Source organism: Melozone crissalis, unplaced genomic scaffold, assembly GCF_028551555.1.
Source record: "Melozone crissalis strain CALT ecotype California unplaced genomic scaffold, PUWL_Pcris_2 ptg000016l_1, whole genome shotgun sequence".
Lineage (NCBI taxonomy): Eukaryota > Metazoa > Chordata > Aves > Passeriformes > Passerellidae > Melozone > Melozone crissalis.
The window spans coordinates 21,328,546-21,349,474 of record NW_026535794.1 but is presented as its reverse complement, the minus strand read 5'-3'; the positions used below and the strand labels follow the sequence as shown (position 1 = coordinate 21,349,474).

The 20,929-nt window shown below is 39.3% G+C and overlaps 1 protein-coding gene across 1 annotated transcript in view; it reads right to left on the bottom strand.

Moving 5' to 3' along the window:
- The window catches only part of CUBN (cubilin), a 142,990-nt gene that overhangs the window by 43,624 nt on the left and 78,437 nt on the right, over positions 1-20,929 (bottom strand). The window contains 16 exon segments of the mRNA XM_054273929.1: positions 9-190; positions 598-738; positions 1,035-1,244; positions 3,047-3,225; positions 4,271-4,445; positions 5,758-5,941; positions 6,233-6,423; positions 7,289-7,435; positions 7,767-7,964; positions 8,614-8,803; positions 10,474-10,655; positions 11,548-11,753; positions 14,700-14,832; positions 15,116-15,244; positions 16,827-16,940; positions 19,195-19,311. Coding sequence (XP_054129904.1) covers positions 9-190; positions 598-738; positions 1,035-1,244; positions 3,047-3,225; positions 4,271-4,445; positions 5,758-5,941; positions 6,233-6,423; positions 7,289-7,435; positions 7,767-7,964; positions 8,614-8,803; positions 10,474-10,655; positions 11,548-11,753; positions 14,700-14,832; positions 15,116-15,244; positions 16,827-16,940; positions 19,195-19,311 — 2,678 coding nt within the window.

Sequence of the window (20,929 nt, the reverse complement as noted above, 5' to 3'; positions counted from 1 at the left end):
ATACTCACAGCCACATAATCTGATGAGCAGCTCCAGTGCTCTTCAGTTTTCATGTCATTAAAGGTGAGGGTGACACGTCGCCCTTCTCCCACTGTGATCCTCCACTCACACACCCGGTTATGGGGGTAGAGGTTGGGGTAGTTGGGTGAAGTAAATGTTCCAACAGGTGCAGTAAGATCCCCACCACATTCTGAAAGATCCAAATATTGGTACACCTCTCAGAGTAAAGCATTGCTTATAAAATTGTAGCAAAAAAAAAAATAAAAAAATCAGTTTTGTGAGAAAAAGAGATCCTGAGAGGATTTGATCCCCCTACTCTGTCCATATGTTTGTCTAAACAGCCAAGTTCCTGCCAGTCTGTATCACTCAGTCATAAAAGCAGCTGAGTATTAACTGACCACAGCAACTCCTTTTAGTCTAATTGTTAATATTTCCTTCTTTGAAGGGCTCATCCCAGGCTTCAGAAGCCTGGGTGACTCACAGGCTTCAATGCCAGATGATGCAAGCCTCTCATTGTGGCAAGACTGAGACATATATGACTTTGGTCTATGGTATGAGTTGCTCCCTGAGAATAGATTTGAACCCTACAAATCCAACCTTCAGTGCTGGAATCAAAGCGCAGTCTGAATCCCCGGGCATTGACTGATCCATCAGTGACAAACTTGACATAAGCAAAACTGTCAGAGGTGTCCACAGCATCAGGGAGAGTGCTACCACAGTACCTGCCCAACAAATTTCCTGCAAGAATCACACAAAGACAAATTTATATCAATATATTATTCATATTTATATTGAAGGTCACTTTCCAATTTCACTGAAAAGGCAGGAGTAAACTAGTGGAATCGAGTTATTGCTGGCAAATAGAAGGGTTTTGTTTGCCTGACTTTGCATCAGCAAGAAAGGCAGACACAATAAAACACTGCACATTGAAAAGGATCACTTTATACCCAAAGGGAAATGCTTTCAGGAACCTCAGGTGAGGTTTCCTAGTAGTACTAGGGAGGGGAAGACAAACATTGAAATAATTCTCAGACCAGAAGCATTGTATTCTCGGATCTCCACGAAGTCATTTGTGCACTCAGCAGAGCTTTGGATGTCCAGGCCTTCTAGTCTGATGGTAAGATAGTGGCCCCAGGGACCCTGCAGAAACCATTCACACAGCAGGTTGTCTTGATAATGAAGGTCAGGATACCCCGTGCTCTCAATGATACCACTTTGTCCTATCACTGTCCCACCACAGGGAGCTGCAAAAGGAAGAATGTTATTTGGTTGACTAAAGAACATCACAGAGATCATCTTTCTCCTAAGACTTACAGGTAAGGTACAACTGACTTGTTATCTAACTGTGGTAATAAGACAGGAATTACCTTCCAATTAAAAATCTTCCATGTTCTCAATCTTATTCAATCAGTCCTGGTTGCTGTTATGTTGTTATGTTTTATTTTTTTCACCACCCCCTCCCCCCATACCCATGCACTCCTTGCCATTGCAAACATCCCTTCCTCTCTTTTGTATCTCTTATAATTTGAATAAACTCACAGTTTTCAATCTAATCTCTATCTATGACCACATTTACCAGAAAACTTTGCAAACATGTAACAGGTAAATTAGAAAGAAATGAAACTTGCTAAGTGTGGATCTCAATTTTTTCTGACACACAAAAGTTGACTTCTGGTTTGAGTCAACAGTTGTAGTTCAGATTCCTTTTTCCTTTCATCCCTTCCTCCTCACTCTTTGTGATGCCTTAGTGAGTAATCACTGCACAGTGTGTAAAACAGCTATTAATTTTTAATTGTCTCTCTCTGAACACTCATTTCTCTGCAGTACCTGCAAACATAAGTTTGTAGCAAGGAAAGCAAACATGTGCTTACAGGCACATGGTGTGACTCTGGTGGTCATGTGTAGGTCCAGGAGCTGGACCTTGATTATCCTTGTGGTTCCTTTCCAAATCAGGATATTCTATGATTCTATGAAACAATATTCCCAGGTGGATTTTTTTTTAGTGGATTCTGTGTCTGTTAGTTACGATCTTTCCATGGCAGTAACAGTTGTGTTCATACTGTCAGTTTGTGAGTCATTAGTGCTTTGTTTCAGGATAACTGGCATTCAGCTAAGATACTGTAAATCTGTTACAGTTAAATGTAAATTATGGCTTCAAATACTAATTAATATATGTATATATGCAAGCTTCTTCAGTTTTCACATTCAGAAATATGATAGCACTCTATTTTGACTTTAGTGTTTCATATCTAATGCAATGAGCAAAATTCTGTATATAAACAATATAGTTCACTACTTTGCCTTTGAGAAATTAATGGTCCTAAGCTTTTATGTATAAGTGATACTAACACAATGGCTGTTATTCTTTGAAGATTATTAACATTATCAAACCCAAAAAAGTATCATAATTCTGAATCTGATCAATAACTGTTTTTTCTTGAATTTAAATTTTTTTCTAGTGCTTTCTAACTCTGTTTTGCAGCTTGAGAACAAGTAACTAAAGTATTTCTTTCCCAGATGGCAAATAATGGTTTTCATAGCTCATTCCTTTTCCAGTCCATTATTATGCTGCCCCTGTTTATCCAGCAGTCTTATTATAGATCTATTTACATTTACATAGAGAAGCTCCTAATTTGTTCTTCTACTGCCAATTCTCAGCTGATCTTCACATTCCCCTTCAGAACCCTGCTCATGAAAGTGACACTAAGTTTGCAGGCTGAAAATCAAACCATGTTACATGATTTTATCCACACTGACCTTTTTCCCACTGCTCCTTTGACAACTGGCTTTGGCAAGCAGTTATCCAGTGGTTGTTTCTGCTACTGCTGGTCTATGAGCTCTTTCCTATTAATATTCCCCTAATTTTCAGCTCTTGCCAGGTGCAGAACATGCTGATATTCTGAGGCCTTAGCTCTAACAGTAACTGAAAGAGGCATGTTCCTGTCAGCCCATCCCACAGGTCTGATTTAAGCCCTATTACAAAAGTCTAACATTTGAAACAAAATTCTTCTTTAAAATCATAGAAAATGACAAAAACAAGCATTACCAATGGAGTATTTAGCATTGAATCCCACGTGTGTGGCACTGTTGTCAGACCTGAACCTCAGGTACATGACAGCTCCTGAGGATCTCTGTGAGCCTGGCCTCAAACCTCCACAGAGCCTGGCAATGAGGGGGGCACTGGAGTCAGCGCCGCTGCGCAGCTCCAGGTAACTGGAAGTGCAGCTGGAAGAGGAGACAATTTTCTTTTCAGTGTATGGCAGCAGCAGTTCAAAATCATTCCAGTATGTGCACAAAGACATGAAGCTGTAGTGAATTAGATTGGTTTCCATGCAGTGTGACCAGGACAGAATCAACAAGATCATAATTTATTGCAGTTATGTAATAATTGAATCAAAAGAAGTGCAAGAAAAATTGAAAAAGATTCATCTAGAACTCAGTCTATGATCAGATCAGATCTGAGAGGAGCAAATTCTGGGTAGGGATATGAACAGCACTGGTGAAGTAGCTGTGATCATCTTAAATACATTTTATTGGCAGGATTCAGATTCAGCAGATATTCCCTATTAGTCTCACTGAGAGGTGTTGAATTAAGGGACAACGAGAAGACAGATTAAGGGAATAAAAATTCAATTCTGGGGTCTAATTAGGTGGGCATACAAGACCCAAAATATCTTAAATATAAGCTTTGCCTTCAGAATGGTGCAGTGTCCTGGATGCCAGAAAGGACACCTTTGGGATTCTCCATCCTTCACCATTTTTCCTGGATATGGTTTCACAGGCTCACCTTTGTCTTACAGCCCCTACCAATGAAGCTACATCAGCTGGAAAACAACCTTGTTTTATGGTCCAGGCAGGGGGTGCAAAATGTGTAGACACATTGTAAACCAGCTGCCAGGCAATGGAGGAGGGAGGCAAAGTGCCATGGTGGGAATCCATTGGCTTTAAAAGCACCCGAGAGTCCAAATTACTGAAAACCTGAATATGAAAGGACTATGGGGCACAGATTTTACAGAAAGCACCCTTCTATCATGGATGCTTCCACTTTTTCTGTCATATTACTTTCTTTTATGCATAGCAATGTCCTAGGAATGTAAACCAAAGACCTGATAGCGTCAGTGATCTCTCAAAAATTTCTTAACACCATTTGACTTTAAATATAGAAGTGTTTGTCCTCTGGGAAGAATTAGAGAAAGTAACAGAGAAAGAAAAGTCAGAATGTGTTGTGGAGTCTCTGAAGAAAAATAGGCAAAACAATGTGGATGTATACTTTGGCGAAGGTTCAATGTAAAACTGATCTTCAAACTGCAGCTCTACTGCACGTCCATTGGGAGCAGTGATGGTCCAGACACAGTCAGCATGCGGAGGGTAATTGCTCGGGTAGTTGGGGGAAGATGTGTATCCACTGGGGTTGAAATCACTGATATAAATGTTCCCTCCACAGGCTGGGAATGAAAAGATCACCAGTAAAAAACAACATGAAAAGGAAATGGGTGAGTCATCAAAAAAATGACTTATCACTATATTCCAACAGAGTTTCCTTTTGATGTCATATAGTAACATAAGAAAACAAATGCATTTTATTGCTTGCTGTGGAAAAGCATTTTAACGCAGTAGAATCCTGTACTCCTGTGCTCCTGCTTACCTAGTCATCCTCATTTCCAAATGTTCAGGGTCCTGAATTGAACTGCTATTACTTCTTCCTTGGATTGCTTATAAAACAAGCAAAAAACATATTTCTTGCCTTGTTACTATGCCAATTCCCAAGAGCTAGGAAGCCCGTTAGTCAGACCCATCAATATATCTGTGAATCATTCCCAACTTCTACTTTTCAAGAACTGAAATGTCTGAGATAATAATGAATGTGTGAGGAATGCCAGTCAGAGCAAACATGAATGTTTGTTCAGGTCCTTTACCTGACAAAAATATCTTTATTTTGACCAGAACCTTTTTGTCCTAAACTCCTCTACATTCTAGCAATACTGGTTAACCTGGGGCTTTACTCAGGTTCCATGAACTGAAGTGGTAGAAATGCTATTGTACAGCTTCACCTATTCTCCTCATGAATTCTCTGAAGGAATGCTAATTCTTTGGGGCAGCAGCGAAAATAGGCAGAAATCAAGCACTTAAAGATTTGAACTGATTGACAGGTTGCCTTGGTTGTTTAGATATTCTGTTTAACAGGACTCCAGGTGTGCCAAGCGGCGTCTGTTATGAGCACAGTGGGATAACTGCAAATGCCAAGTTTGTGATTTTCTCCTGGGACCTGGGCTCTATTTTGTTCATTCTTTCAAAGAAGTTAGCTTTGGCAATTAATGTTATTTTCTCAGCTGGGAGTAAAACTTGTGAGAAATGTTGCCATCTTTCTAGACACACTACCCTGAAGAGCTCCTGACTTCATGTAGCGCTTGCATGGGGTACTAAATGTTCAAAATAAAGTTCTTGTTTCCAGGAGATTTTCCTTTCCTGTATGAATTTTTACATCTCTTCCTAACTGTAGGTGCTACTTCCCTACTAAAGGGTCTCTTTTTTTTTTCTTCTTTTTTTCTTAATCTATCTTTAATATTTTCAGGTTCTGTGACCTCTTTAAAAAGGAGAAATCTGAGTGTCAGATCAGAAGTCATGCACTACAGGACATTTTTGCAGACATCTGATTTTACCAGGGTTGGGACTTTGAACAAAAATATCCTTTAAGAGGACAAACTCCAAGTTATAAATGTATAAATTGCAGATATTAAGTTTGTTACCTAGACTTACCTAGATTCTTAGCCTCATATCTCAGTTTGAATCCTTGACCTTCATTGCTGCTGTCAGAAGTGAAGTGGACAAAGAGCTGATTGTCTGTGGTGTACATGGTGGAGATGGGGCTGCTTCCACAAAAACGTCCATTCCCTCTGGCAGACACCAAAGGTGGGGCTGCATTATCTAACCCATTCTTCAGCTGAAACAGAAATTGCTAATGTTACTCAAGCAAACAGCCCTGGAATGTAAACTTTGTGCACACACCATCTTAATGCTTCCAGCCACAGGGGAAATTAATAAACTAATGATTAATTAATGCACATTAATAAAAAAGAGAGAGAGAGAGTGAGATAGAGAGAAATATCTTTGGTATTTCTCTTTTGGTGGTTGCACCCCATGACATTTTGAGCTGCTCTACTGACACGTAAATCTGTAAGATTCAGTAGCTTTAACAGCTTTGAGGATTTGGTGACCCAGCCAATAACCTCACCTCTACGTAATCTCCAAGGGTGCAGGAAGTGTCCTCGCTCTGAATCTGGAAAGGCTGTTCAAAATGAACAGCAATGATAGATCCAGTGGCTACCACTACATGCCAGGAACAATTTAGATTAGGAGAATAGTTTTGAGGGTAGTTGGGGGATGTTATCACACCCCTGCCTGTGTGCAAATAGCCTCCACAACCTGAAAAAAAAAAAAAGATAAAAGTTGAAGCAAAGAGAAAAACCCCAAAAGTGTCAACTATTCACCTATTCATTTTGAGGAAAACCCTGTCTCCTAAAACATGTGATGGGTTAAAATAAATTTTGGAATGAGTGTTTGAAGAGCTGAGGGGCACAGGATGAATGATCTCCCAAATCACAAGCTTATCGATTTCAAGATGACACACCAAAATCCTGACCGTGAGACTGTTGTCAGACTTAGCAGATGAATCAGCAGGCAGCAATGTCCAGGACCTCCCACAGGACCTCCCCATAAAATGAATTTATCATTACCCTGTCTGAGGACATTGCTTCTAGCCATTGACCAAAGCACTGCCATCTACTCCAGTTGCCAGTCAGAAAATCTTCCCCAGTTGTCACTATTGCCCAAACACTTTCTTGGTGCCTCAGCCCATTCAGGAATCTGTCATCATTCCTGAGTTCATGTGGGAGGACTGTTGCTGGAAATTGCTGGCATTCCTGATAGAATTTGTACAGATTCCTGCATTTGCCTCTTTCTGCTTTGAGTCATTTATTTCATTCTCTTAGCTAAGCATTCTTTCACCCTTCAGCTGAGCTGTTATAAACTTAGGCAAATGCTTTTCTTTCTTTTGAGAAGTGACTGGTCAGGTTGAATCATGCTTTGTTGCATTATATTGCTGGAAAAATAGCAAATTTTAGCTTTGTAGAGTAAGAAATTTATTAACACATATTCATGAGAGGTGAATAATTAGATGTGTGTGTAATTAATTAAATTGTAGACAGCTCTTAACAATGCCAGACTCTCTTACCCCATGGCTAGCAGCAAGGCAGACATTTATCTGGGGGAGAAGAGAAATGAGTCTTACTTTTGTGATAAGAGGCATTAAAGCCAGCTCCAGTGACACTGGCATCTGAAGTGAAGTGGAGGAACATTGCTTCTCCAGTTGATCTTATTGGCCCAGGAGGTTCTCGTCCACACACAGTAGCCAGTACTGGGGAAAGGCTATTGTCTCCTGGGATGAAAAGAACACATTAGTGTTAAAAATGAATTAGTCCACATGTGCCTGCCTTTTGCTGTGGCTCACACTTTCAGGAAGGTGCTTTTCAAGACCTTTAACCCCTTACAGATTTAGAAATATTTTTATAGATCACCAAATATTTTGCTAGACTTTGTTAATTTTATTTTAACTAGAGAAAGTCTCAAAATAGCGGAAGAGTACTGTTTTAGGGCATGTCCCTGTTGCTATCTAGATTGATTAAGCTCAGTGGAGATGAGAATTTGAGGTATTTGGACCTTGGGTCTCTACTGCACTGTGACAGGGTAGGGCAAGATTGGCTTCTCACCATCTTTGATAACAAGTTTGTCGTAGTTGCATGAGCTGTGAGATTCTATGTCTAGTACCAGGATATTGAATTCCACAGTGGATCCAGGAGCTCTGATAAGCCACATACAGTCCTCAAAATTTCTGTAATTCTGTGGCCAGCTTGGTGAGAAGAGGAATGAAGGTGTTTCTTCAGTTGTTACAGACCCTCCACATGCGCCTGTCATGGACAAGAAGACAAAAAAAGAAAGCATCCTGTTTTTAAACGGAATTCACCCCTCATGTAATACAAAATGACAGTCCTACAATAAAGCACAATGAGGGCACAGTGATGATGTGTGTAGCTGCAGTAGTGCAGGAATTCTTCAGCTTCAGTTTGGATTGGAAGTATAAAACTTGAAAATCCTCATCCTTAAGAATGTTCCCATGCCAGCTGCTGCAAGAATGTTGTGATCTATTTTATTTTGAGGAATATCTAACAAAATACCTAAGAGCATCTACCACAGTTTAAGAGAAGTTATTGTTCTTGTTTCATATCCCAGTGGCCAATGATTTATAACGGTTTTTCAAGAGGGATAATTTGCCATGAAAGCATAACAAATGTTTAGATTTAATTAAATACCTGTGTAAAGAAAAATGCTCCTCTATCAACATGCTTATTTTTAGAACACTGTAAATTAGTATATCTGAGTTTCTAAAAATTATTTTTAAAAGATAGTAAAATGCTTCATTAAAATGTCACTGAAATCTTTCCCTCATTAATAACTTGGGCTTTCTCTAGAGGGGAAGTTTGTTTGGATTTCTTTAGGTAAAGCTGAGTGTATCACTGGTTGGGCCACTTGTAGCTGTGGAACTCACTGAAAACCCACCTCTAGCAATGGTCCGTGTAACAGAAGAAGCATCCACTGCATACCACTCCAAAAGAAAGCCTTTTCCAGTCACAGAGGAATCTGACTGGAACTGGATTGTCATGGAACTGCCAGAGGAGGCAAAAGAGGCAGGGTCTGCACCACAGTATGTTGCAACATGACGAGCATGAACTGTGGACCCATCAAACACCTGCAAGAGAAGAACAGTGCTGTTCCTCACAGAGCCAGATTTTCATCTGCCTCATACTCAGCAAATTCCCAAGGAGGAAATTACCCTCTTTCAATCAGTGAGGGATCTTTGAATATATCCAAGTTAGAGAGAAACCTCTCTTATAAAAAGGAAATAAATCAACCTTTCCATTATATGCAGTTAAAAGTGAAGCTTTCACAGAAGAAGTATCTGAATGGAAGTCATCAAATTCACCTCATTCCCTATCACAGGGCTGCTCTTTGGGGACACAGAATGACATCCCACTTTAAAAAAAGTCCAAAAGTACAATTTTTACTCTTGATGGGAAAAAAACCAACAAACCATGATATGCAGGGGAGAGAAAAAGAATTACTTTTCTTTTCTTTCCTTTATCTTTTTTCCACCCACTGAGGAATATGTGTATTTTGAATTCTATAAGATAAATATACAGCAGTATTTATTTTATGTATTTATAACCCAAAATCTTGTCTGGTTACAAGGTCTTTCTCCTTTGCCACCTTTTAAGCTTATTTTGTTCTTCTCATCTACCACCCAGTAAAAATGTCCAGTAGAGGAAGCTAGGAATTATTAAATAAACATTAACATTGCATTAATAATTTGATCCTTGAGTGAAATTAAAGATCAGGCTGGTTTGCACTAACTAAATGTATGGCTGGTTTAAGAAACTCATTTTGCCTTCAGAGGGAAAAAGAAAGGCAGGCTGAGTTAGGAGAAAAAAATGCTGCTACTATATGACATGAGGTGAAACAAAAAGTTTTATTTCCTTTTTGAACTAATATTACATTTGAATATCAGTAAATTAATAATGAACTAAAAATATTGAACTAGCATTAACTTTCTCAAATAGAAAAAAAAAGGCTAATTGATTAATTATCTGCTTAAAAAATGAAAGCAAGAAGAGATTTACCTTATTTAAGTGGTTATGTTGGCTAAGTTCAGAAAGAAGTTGTATTCTCTATTGTTCATCTTGCTCAGCACTATGAGTGCTGTGTTGAAGATGCTCCTGCTTATTGCTGGGGGCTTGAACTAAATAAGCTGTAAAAGGCCTCTTCCAAGTCCAAACTATTCCACTATTCTATTTTTTAACCTAGCTAGACGATATTACAGGGGGGTACAGAAAAACAATCAAACTGCAAGAAAGAGGTGCCTTTCTACCACCAGCAGCAAAATTACTGATGCAGAGAGCAAAGAAGGTGCAATAATTTTTCCTTGTAGGTTTTTAAAATAACTTTATTTTTAGAAGCATTGAGATGTTACCATCATTGTTGTCCTTAACTGAACCAGCATGGAGCAAATTTCAGTCTGGTATCTGACCTGAAATTCTTTAATAGTAATATTCAGGATTGTACCATTGTGGACTTATTTTCGGTGAATTTCAAACCTGGAAATATCTGTTAGGGAGCCAAAGAGTCTAAATAAATAAATAATTATTGAATATATAATTGAATATATTATTGAATATATTCAATATATATTATTGAATGTATAATACTCTTCCCATACATAATAATTATTGAAAGGACAACACAGCAAAAACAGTAAGCCACACCACATCCTCAGAAATGCTCCCCATTCATCCTGTAGGTTTCTCTGTTCATCCATTTTACTAAAGTTGATGGAAATAAAATAACTTGTCAGAAGGAAATCACCTTTAGGCTGTCATACTGGCACCTGTGATGATTTTCAATGTCCATCTGCAGGATGCGGGCGTGGATAACCTGGGACGCGTTAACGCTTATCCGCCACTGGTAATTGGAGTTGGGAGGATAACTCCTGGGCCACTGGGGGGAGGCTATTTGTCCTCTCTCTCCCACAATGTCATTTCCAAACACTGAAAAACAAGAAAGAGACAACTAATGCCTCTAATTCATGTAGAGCAAAAGAAAAGCTGGGGGGCCCATGTGATTTAATTTGCTTAGGACTGGAATGGTGCTGTAAGGCTGTAAATCATCTCAGACAGCTCTAAGATGCACATACAATTATTTTCTTGTTTTGAGAGATGCAGTGTTCCCTTTCCTGAAAGAAAGTACCCATTTGAGCCACATGGGTCTACAAGCAGGGGAAGCAGGAACACAGCACACCTAAACTCCTCCCTGACTCTGAATACTTTATGTTCATTTCTACCCAAAAGCATTAAAATTTTTTTTTTTAAATGCCTGTGCGCATTCTGGTGAAAAATGATCCTGACTTCATTGAGGTCTGAACTATTGATAATTTATTTTGAAAAGCAGTTAAATCTCAAAAGAAGGGAAATTATTAGAAATTTAGCTTGCATAATCAAAATGGCTGTGCATGTTTAACTTCAGTAGTCTGTTCATGTAGCAAGTCAGACTGATGTTGGCAGTGGTCCATTGAAATTTTGGATCTATAAATTGGCATAATTCCCTTTTTTCTAATTCTGCTCCCTGGTTGATGGCATCTAGATCCAAACCAGAAGATGAACACTGTCACACTCAAAAAGCAAAATAGAAAGCTGAGAAAGAAATACTTTTTTCTTAATTTTCCAAATTCCTAATAAATATGATATACTTCTGGCATGTTTAAGAGCACTCCTTTACATTCAGTAGATATTTTACAAAATATTTTAAAAGTGAATTTACAAACCTTTTGACATCAGCAAATATTTTCTAATAGACTTTAGAGACCCAAACAATCACTTTTTAGAATAATTTCAGAAGTACTATGAAAGAACAATAGTTTTCAACCAAATTACGTCTACTTACAGTGAGAGAAGGTGGCCCTGAAGCCAACACCTGTGCCTGAGGTGTCTGAGACAAACTTGACCCAGAGGATATGTCCAACAGTTGATGTATAATTGGAAGGGAAGGAGCTCCCACAGAACCGTCCTGCCAGTGCGCCTGTGTCACTCCCTTCCCGAATCTCCAGGTAATCCTTGGTGCAGCCACTGCTGTCCTCCAGCTGAAATGCTCTGTTCCAACAGCAGCAGAAGAGCATTAGCACACACAGGACTGGCACATAGTTCAGAGTGTGGCCTGCCAGGCCAACAATCCCACTGTAGATGGTATCCTTCTGTAAGGCTTAGGAAAAGGGCAGCAACAAAACCCTCAGCACCTGCCAAGGCCACCGATACAGGGCACTCACTTTCCAGTCCCTTATTTTATAACAGAGCTTCAGTGTGCAGAGTTACACATTTTAAAGAGTTCCCAAATGCTTTTACTTGGTTCTCCAAGAACAACCATGAAAGCCCTGAGATATAATCCAGATTTTTAATGTAAATCTAGTGAATGTCGAGTGCAGAGAATATTTTAGCCCCTTCATATGTCTGTTATTTCAGCACATGCTGTGGTCAGAAAACAACTGCTGATTTAGTTGCAGTTAGCACCTCAGAGGTCAGAAATCCCTTAGCAGCTCCTCCAGAATAATAAAATATTACTGTTCCTCTGGCCTCTCTGACTTTTACATATCTGGGTGTGCAAAATAATAACAAGGATTGTTATCAACCCTTGTAAAGTACTTTTTATCCTAGAAAAGGAATGAGACATAGTAATCAAATTAATTCCTAATTATTGCACCAAGCTGAATGATAAATATATTCTAAAAATCATCTGTTATTTTAAATGAATTGCTTTTATACAAACCAACATGGTTTCCAGAAGCAGGCTATGAATATATAGAAAAGATTCCAGAGAGTGCCTCTAATAGCCAATGCCTTAAATATTCATGGCTTTCTGATACTCTGGTAACAACTTCTCCCTTACAGATTTGAATATAGCCATATGTGTTCAGCATATCATGCTGTGAAATGGTTCCAACCACTCATCTGGATATATTTCAGAACAATTTAAAGCTAGGCCTCACATTGCAAGACAGGCATTGAAGAAAATTATTGCCTCATGCCAAAAAAAACCTTTATAACCTCCTAACACTAAATTAAATTAAAAAATAGTGCTTTCTAACATAATTACTTAATATTTTCCAGTATTTTCAGCTTGCCTTTCAGCTATTTGTAACTGAAGAAAAAGAATTAACATCTACTCAGTGTCACTTTATATAAGCAAATGTATGTTCCACTGAAAGTTTCTGCTTCACAGCAGAATTTTGAGTTGTTTCTGAAAAGTTACTGCTTATTTTGTGACATTTTGAAAAATGTTCTCAGGCTTTTGGAAAACATTTTGGAAAATGTTTTCAGGCTGTAGTGCTTTTTCTCTGCTTCAGTGAGTAGTGGAGGAATAGAATGTCCTTTTTATTGCATTAGTGAATCAGCACATGCCTAACAAGTTGTGTCTTATGCAGTCAGTGCGTTACCAGAAAAAATTTCCTTTTGTTCTGATTAATTACAAATGCAGGTTTCAGAGTTAGTTTTGTTTTCCTGCTCATTCTTCATAAGCTTTGCTAAAGGTCAGTGCTCTCTTTCTTGGCAGCAGCCACTGTTTGATGCCTGGAAATGAGGAGGCTCAGTAATCTACTTCATGGGTAAAGAACAACCTAACAACCCTGGTAAAGGACTCCACATAATTCTCCACATTACTTTCTTCTCAGAAATGTTCAAAGGAAAGTTAGTTTACTACAGGGAAAACAAAATTTCATCACATACTCTTCTGATTATTGTTGTAGCTCCTCTGCTTTAACTGTTGAAGAAATTTTTAAAAATCTGACATCAATTTTAGAATCTCAGAATAGAATCATAGAATGTTTTGAGTTGGAATGGACCTTAAAGATCAAATAGTTTGAAATCCTCTGCCATGGACAAGGGCATCTTCCACTACACCAGATGTCCTAGAGCCCCATCCAATCTGGCCTTGAACACTGCCAGGTTTGGGGCATCCACAACTTCTCTGGGCAGCCTGTTCCAGTGCCTCATTACACTCACAGTGAAGAATTTCTAACATCTAATCAAAACCTGTGCATTATCAGTTTGAAGCTATTGTCCCTTGTCCTGTCACTGCAGTTCCTGATGAAGATCCCTCTTCATCTTCCCTGTATGCCCCCTTCAGATACTGGAAGGTTGCTAAGAGGTCTCCACACAGCCTTCTCTCCTCTCCCCTCTCCTCTTCTCTCTCTCTTCCCTGAACAGCCCAAACTTTCTCAGCCCATCTTCACAAGGGAGGTGCTCCAGTCCCTTTTTCAGCTTTGTGGCTTCCATGTCTTTCTTTAACTGGGGCAACCCAACCATATGCAGTGCTCCAGGTGGGACCTCATGAGAGCAGAAGACAGGGGCAGAATCCTCCCCTGCCCTGCTGGCCACACTCCTTTGGATGCAGCCCAGGATTCCTTTGGCTTCCTGGGCTGTGAGTGCACACTGCTGGCTCGTGTTGAGTTTTTCATCAACCATCACCCCCAAGTCCTTCTCTACAGGGCTGTTCTCAATCCCTTCTCTGCCCAACCTGTGGGCATATCTGGGACTGCCCTGACCCAGGTTTAGGATCTGGCACTTGCCTTTGTTGAATTTCATGAGGTTTACCTCAGCCCACTTCATAAATGTGTCAAGATCCCTCCAGAGGCATAACCCTATAATGTGCGGGATATCTAGACCCTTTATATTAATCAGGTATATAACAAACACTAAAATGAATCTTTACATTGCAGGAATTTCCTTTGTAATGAAAAGGCAGAGTGATGCTAAATTTCCTCTTCTTGTTTATAGATGAATAAGAATTGGCTTCACCATCCCATGCTGCTCAAATAATAAACCACCTATTTATATAATGCTGAATATGCCTTAACAGAAGCGATGACTAAGACAGGGAAACACTGATTGCAAGCTGCCACTAACCCCTGCTGTGTTCTCTTTCCAAGTTACTCTAAAAATATGTTTCAGCTTTATCACTGGGTAATTACATTTCCTAACAAACAGAGAGCATCCTTCCTTCAGGTCTGTCAAAGGCTGAATAATGACCCCTGGCAATGGATTTACATGAAGGACAGCTGGAGCCGGTTGCCAGGGGAGCTGTGGATTGTCCAGACACACTCGCTGTTGGGCGGATACAGCTCGGGATAGCCAGGGCTGTTGAAAGCTCCTCTGTCCATGTGGAAAGTACCCCCGCAGGCTGCAACAAGAAAGAGACAGCAGAGGCTTGGAAAGGATGGCATAAACAAAAAAACAGCAAAAAAAATTGACAGAGACAGAGCACTTGCTAATCAAGAAAGCAATTCTCCTGGTCTCTTTGTTCTTTAGCTTGTTGATGTACTTGCTGAGACTTTGGCCAAAAAGAGAAAGGGCAACAGGGGAGGTTCAAAAATTGAATGGCAGAGAGAAAAAGAGGTAAAGGATCTGTTCTTTTTCTTAAAAGTCAGTGGCGTAAGGCAGTAGCACCTGTTGTATGGACTTACATGATGACGATGCAGCATAGGTGGCATGGAAGCCCCTGGCAGCAACATCATTGTTGGAGATGAAATTCACCACCAAGGCATTACCAAAAGAAGTGATAGGATGTGGCATAGTAGTGCCACAGTAACGGCCTGAAAGAGAGCAGAACACAGAGGGGGAAAAAAAAATGAGTGTTCAGCATGTAATTACTGCTGCTAATTTAACATTTGGAGTTAATGCCTGACAACAAGCAGGAGTAATGCTTGTTGTTAACAACTTTAGTTGTCAATTCAATCTTCATAAAAAAGTAGTCATTTTTGCACAAAACTCAACCCTTGTGGCAATGTTTTTAACAGAAAAAGGACCTCCAGCATTCCAGACACCCTGGTCCCTGGCTATTCTGTCATTGAGTTCCTTTAATGAAAATGAAAAATATGAGGAATGACTGCCTAATTGCAAATAAACCCCAAGAAAACCTATCAGATATATCTGTCAGAGGTTTCCATTTCACTCAATTGGTTCTGATGAAAAAAAAAAACCCTGAAAAATAACTGACCATTTCTTCTGTAATGGATTGTAATGTGGGGATTAGGAATATGAGTCATGATCTGTCAAAAAGGCATCTGCCAGTAAAAAGAAAGATAGCAGTTAGTATCATGGAATCATGGAATACTTTGGGTTGGAAGGAACCTTTAAAGGTCATCTAGTCCAACCATCCTGCAATGAGCAGGGACATCTTCAACTAGATCTTGTAGCTCAGAACCTCATCCAGCCTGACCTTGGATGTTGCCAGGGCATCTACCAATTCTCTGGACAACTTGTTGAAGTATTTCATCACTCTCATTGTAAAAAATGTTTTCATTATATCTAGTTGAAATCTACTTTCTTTTAGCTTAAAACCATGACAATCTCAATATGCCTTTCTAAAAGGTTTTTCCCCATCTTTCTTACATGCCCCCTTTAAGAACTAAAAAGTCCTTTTGGCAAGTGAAAGCCAAGGATAGGAGACAAAAAAATGAATTCTGCTCCTAGTAACAAATTATTTAAACTGACTGCAGCCCCACTCCCAACAAAGGAGCATGTACAAAAACAGATTAAGGGAGAACATAGTAAGGCAGGGATATTCTGAATTTTCCAGAAAGTAATTAGGGGCAGCCCTAGGGATATGAGGAGAGTTGGGACCACCCTGTGACCAGGGCTGAGAATTTTGCTGCTTCAGGCTGCTCCTGGCACTTGAAGGGGATGGTACTGTCCAGAGAAGGCAGAGGAAAGCTATCAAAAACTCAGGAAAGAGCAGAAGAATTAGGCTTTCCATGGCGTGACAAAAAAACATTTTCTGCTCCCAGAAGTCTTCAGCTTCCTTACCTGTGTTTAGCATGGACTGTGCTTATTTGCTGTGCTTGTGACTTATGTGTTTGTGCAGTTAAATGAAAATTTGGTTTAAACTGAATTGCTTGGTTCCCAATATTGTTCCACTGAGGAGGAAGGAAAAGGCAGCTGGAGTCAACACCAAACTGCAGGTCAGCAGGAGCAGAGTCAGAGCCTGGGAGAAATCTGCCATTCACACTGAAGACTTATTCTCCATTCTCAATTTCCTCTGGCCAGAGAGGCCAAGGAGATTCTGTTATCAAAGAAAATCCATGGAGCAGGAGACCATGAACAGAAAACCTTCTCCTGCTTACCTTGGGTGTAGTTCTATATATATATCAAATACACAAGGGAAAGGTACAATACCTTGAAGAGGAGCTTCATAGTTATTCCCATCCAAAATCTCCACAAAATCCGTTGTACAGTTTTGTCCATTTTTTTCAATATCAAAGTCAGTGAATGAAAGTGTGACGTGGTTGACTGGCAAGAGCAAAGAGTAAAAATTTAGGAAGAAGTTAGTAATTTCACAGAGAAATATTTACATGTAAACAAATGTTCTTTTTTTCCTCTTAAGTCACTCAGTCCCCATAAAGCATATCTGAAGTAGTTTTTTTTTTTACTATATATTGAATGAATTTGATTTAAGTGCATTAACCTTTAGTGCAAAGGTTCTGGTAAATCCCTTCAGTACCTTTCAGTACTTTCTAGTTCAATCAACATTAGAAGGAGAGAATTTAGCATATACACATGGATCTAAGTGTCCTTGTTTCTGGGCAACTTCATTATATACTGAAAAAAATAGCAAATAAAACATGGAAAATCTACAGACTTTCAGAAACACAACTTATCTCTACAAACCCATGACCTGCTGTCCCTTTGCAATCTATATCATAGATCTGAACAAATGTGCCCTGCTCCAGGCTTAGAAAGAGCAGCTTCTTTCATCATATTGCAACATTCCATATTCATCAATTGGACTGGTCAAAGGATCATTAACTACCCTCAGCTGTACTTGTACAGAATTGGATTTTCCATGCTCTTGGACTGCAGGCTATATCATGAAAAAGAGAATTTCTGATTCAGGGTATTTTTGACTCTCCTACTACTCTTGCTTGTCTGATACAAACAAAGGTGAAGTCACAGCTGGCAGAAGAGAGGCTGTCCTTGACACCAGTTTGGACAGTAATTATTACTGGCCTTAGGGTTCCATGCACTTTGAGTGGGTCAGAAAGAGTCTCATGATTTAGACGATAACTAAGTTTTCTCCCACACTGACCAAACTGAATTTGACACAAATATTTTGCTTCTCCCTGGGCCCCACTTAATTGGCTTGAAGCAGCTGAGATGACAGCCACAGAGGCCGGGCTGCATCCAGCAGGGTGCCCTGGCTGGCATTCAGCTGCATCCTTTGTGTCCCTCCTGCTCAGTCAATCACAGCTGTCAATGCAGGTCCTCAGGACACACAGCAAAAAGGAAAAACACAGTGGGTGGCCAGAGCAGGAGACTTGTTGGCCTTCCCAGTAAAAGCAGAGCAGGAGCTGTGCTGTGGCCTGCCACTGGATAAATCTATCAGACCTGGGTATGCAATGCAATGTATGCATGCTGTTTATTTATGAAATGCCATAAGTAAATGGCATTAGATACAGCATAATGAAACCACGTGCAGCTGCAACAGGAGGCATGGGGTTGTCCTGCTTGTAAGTGGAGGAAGTCACTGCTTCTCACACAGCATTTTTATGGTCTCTCATACTCATGTAATTCAGGAGACAGGAGTCATGTATGAATTTTCAATACAAATCCAGGGAAAGTTTGTCTTTAAAAAGAAACATTACATAGGTCATGAACTGCTCAGATGATGTCCTTTCCATGGACATCCTATTTGTATAAGTAACTATGCTTAAAAAAGGATTGCTTATCTCCTGATTTATGTTTTGGTATTTTCTTGGCAAATTGATATTTGTTTTATAAACTAGAAAAATAAACTTATAAATATGATTGAAACATTCTAAGATTTTAACAACATCTAAATATAATATGTACAACTGAAGTAGAATAGCTGCTATTTTAAATTAGGACACCAGGACATTATTATGGGATTTAACACATATAGATTATTTTTAGGGATTTTATACAATGTAAAGGTAACAGAGAGTATTAAACGTAGTAGCAGTATCTGATGGAAAATATTAAGTGGTTTATGATCAGTCATAAATCTGTGTAAAATTATGAATAGCTGACAGTGTATCTATGCACATAACAGCTTGTTTATATATTTTTGTTTGTATTTGAAATTGAAATTTGTGTACCTTTTCTCATTATTCAATTTAATTTTTTTAATGTCAACAGCATAGTTTTCATGTAATACAACTCCAGCTTGAAAACTCCAGACCAAAATAAGTTCAGCTAAATACAAGTGCTTTAATTATATGTAAACCCTTAGATTTTCTCACAAATGAATCAAACTTCACATAGTATTTAACACCTCATTTATAATTTTAACACTTGGGTCACAGTAAATTGGCTAGGATGACAAAGTTGTGAATTGTTTTCCTCACTATGCACTTAATCTTTTACAGTGAAATCTGACTTGTGACAGACTGGGAGATCCACACTCACAGCTACCAGGAAGCAGAACTTCCTAAAGAAATAAAGGAGGAATTTTGCATTGTTATTACAGAAAAGAAGATGAGGATGTTAGTCATCCCAACTGACTACAAAAGATGTTTTTACTTACATGGTTCCTGAGCCTGAATAATCCAGCTGCAGTTCTGATTGTTTGGGTATTTGGCAGGATACAGAGGAGAGGAAATTGCTGCCCCAACTGAATCTGACTCTATGAAACTTCCACATGCTTTAGAATGAAACACACAAACACAGATACATATATAAATATTTATATACACAAATCACCTTGCTTAGATTCTGTAGTGAAAATGAACGCATAAAGTGTAACAAGGTACATTAGCATGAAATAGGATAAATTTCCCAAAAGCATTTAATCAGAAGAATAGACTTAAGGATTAGCTCCCAGCACTGGCTGCACTTTCATGACCACATGCCATGCTGCACCTGGCTAGTCATCTGCAAGAAGCCAGACTGACTTTAGACCTGATAGATTTCATGTCTTCATAGCCCAGAAGAGATACCTTGGGGCAAAAATAACTTTGTTTAAGGGTAGTGCATTACACCCATTTCTCTGGTCACTTGTTTATGTTGGCAGCTAGGAAGAAAAAAGCCATAAATAACTGTCCACAACTTTCCAGCACCCAAGGGTGGCCCCACATTGCATTGGCAGGATCCTCTTGGAGCTGTGTCAGCAAAACTGCAATTGTGTGAGGTGTTGCTCACACTCTAGAGCTTGACTGGCTGCAGAACTTTGGCTGACAGTGCTGAGTGCTGCCTTGCCTCATCTCTGAGCTCACTGGCAGCCCATAAACTGCCCAGGTCAGAGTTTAACACACACCTGCTTTAAACTGCAGGGTGAGGAGCTGAGTACCGAAGAGTGAGCCTCATTTATTGTGCTGTGCAGCCTAAAACACCAAAAAAAGATGGGACTTAGTTAACTGAGTTTTCTCAGGAAGAGGGAAGCTGGGTTGCTAACATCCTAGGCAGGGAGCACTCACTCACCAGACATGGTTTGTGCAGTACTGAACCCAGTAAATGTTCTGAGAAATCTGAGCAGTTCAGGCTCTCACCACTGTTAGCCAGATTACCTAATTAGGTATGTAACTAGTACCTCAGCAACTGGGGTTTCTGAGGTTTTTGTTCATACAGGATCCTCCTTTTCTTTATAATTTTTCACAATATTTTTAGAAAGAAACATTTCTGGGAAAAGCAATAATTAAAAGTGACAAGAAGCCTGAGAGGAAAATTAGAGAGACTGATTTTGTCTGCAAATATTAAATGTCTGTAACTTGGAGAAAAGCTGTTTCACAAATTACTGAGAAAAAGTAAAAGCAAATCATGGTATCAAATAGTATGTAACTTCATGAAAAATATTCTGCCCAGTTGGTGTCATTTTTCATTAAAAAGGAAACCATGGAAAATACCAATTAGTCTGCCACAAATTGGATAGTTGATGTTTGGCAGGGTGTGCAGGCCTGAATCCATGGACTTCATCAACAGCATCACAGAATTCTTTTCTAGCTTTTCAGATTCATGCGCATGGATGGCCATATAAAATGTTATTTTGTCACCACGTCTGTGGAAACTGCCAGTTGCACATTTTTCTCAGGACAGTTATGGACAGCTAACCCTCTAGGGAGGAAGAATAAGAGCAGCTGATGTGTGCTACATGCCTTGCTATAAAAAGCATGATTTCTTTTTTCCCAATTGAAGAATCTAAGTTGATCCTCGACTTTAAAGTCCTTTATCTATAATTTGGAAAAATCTGTTCTTGGTAAAGATACACACTGGTGTTCTGCATGGGTAGAAATGACACTTTCCATTATCAGCTGTGCTAAAAGACT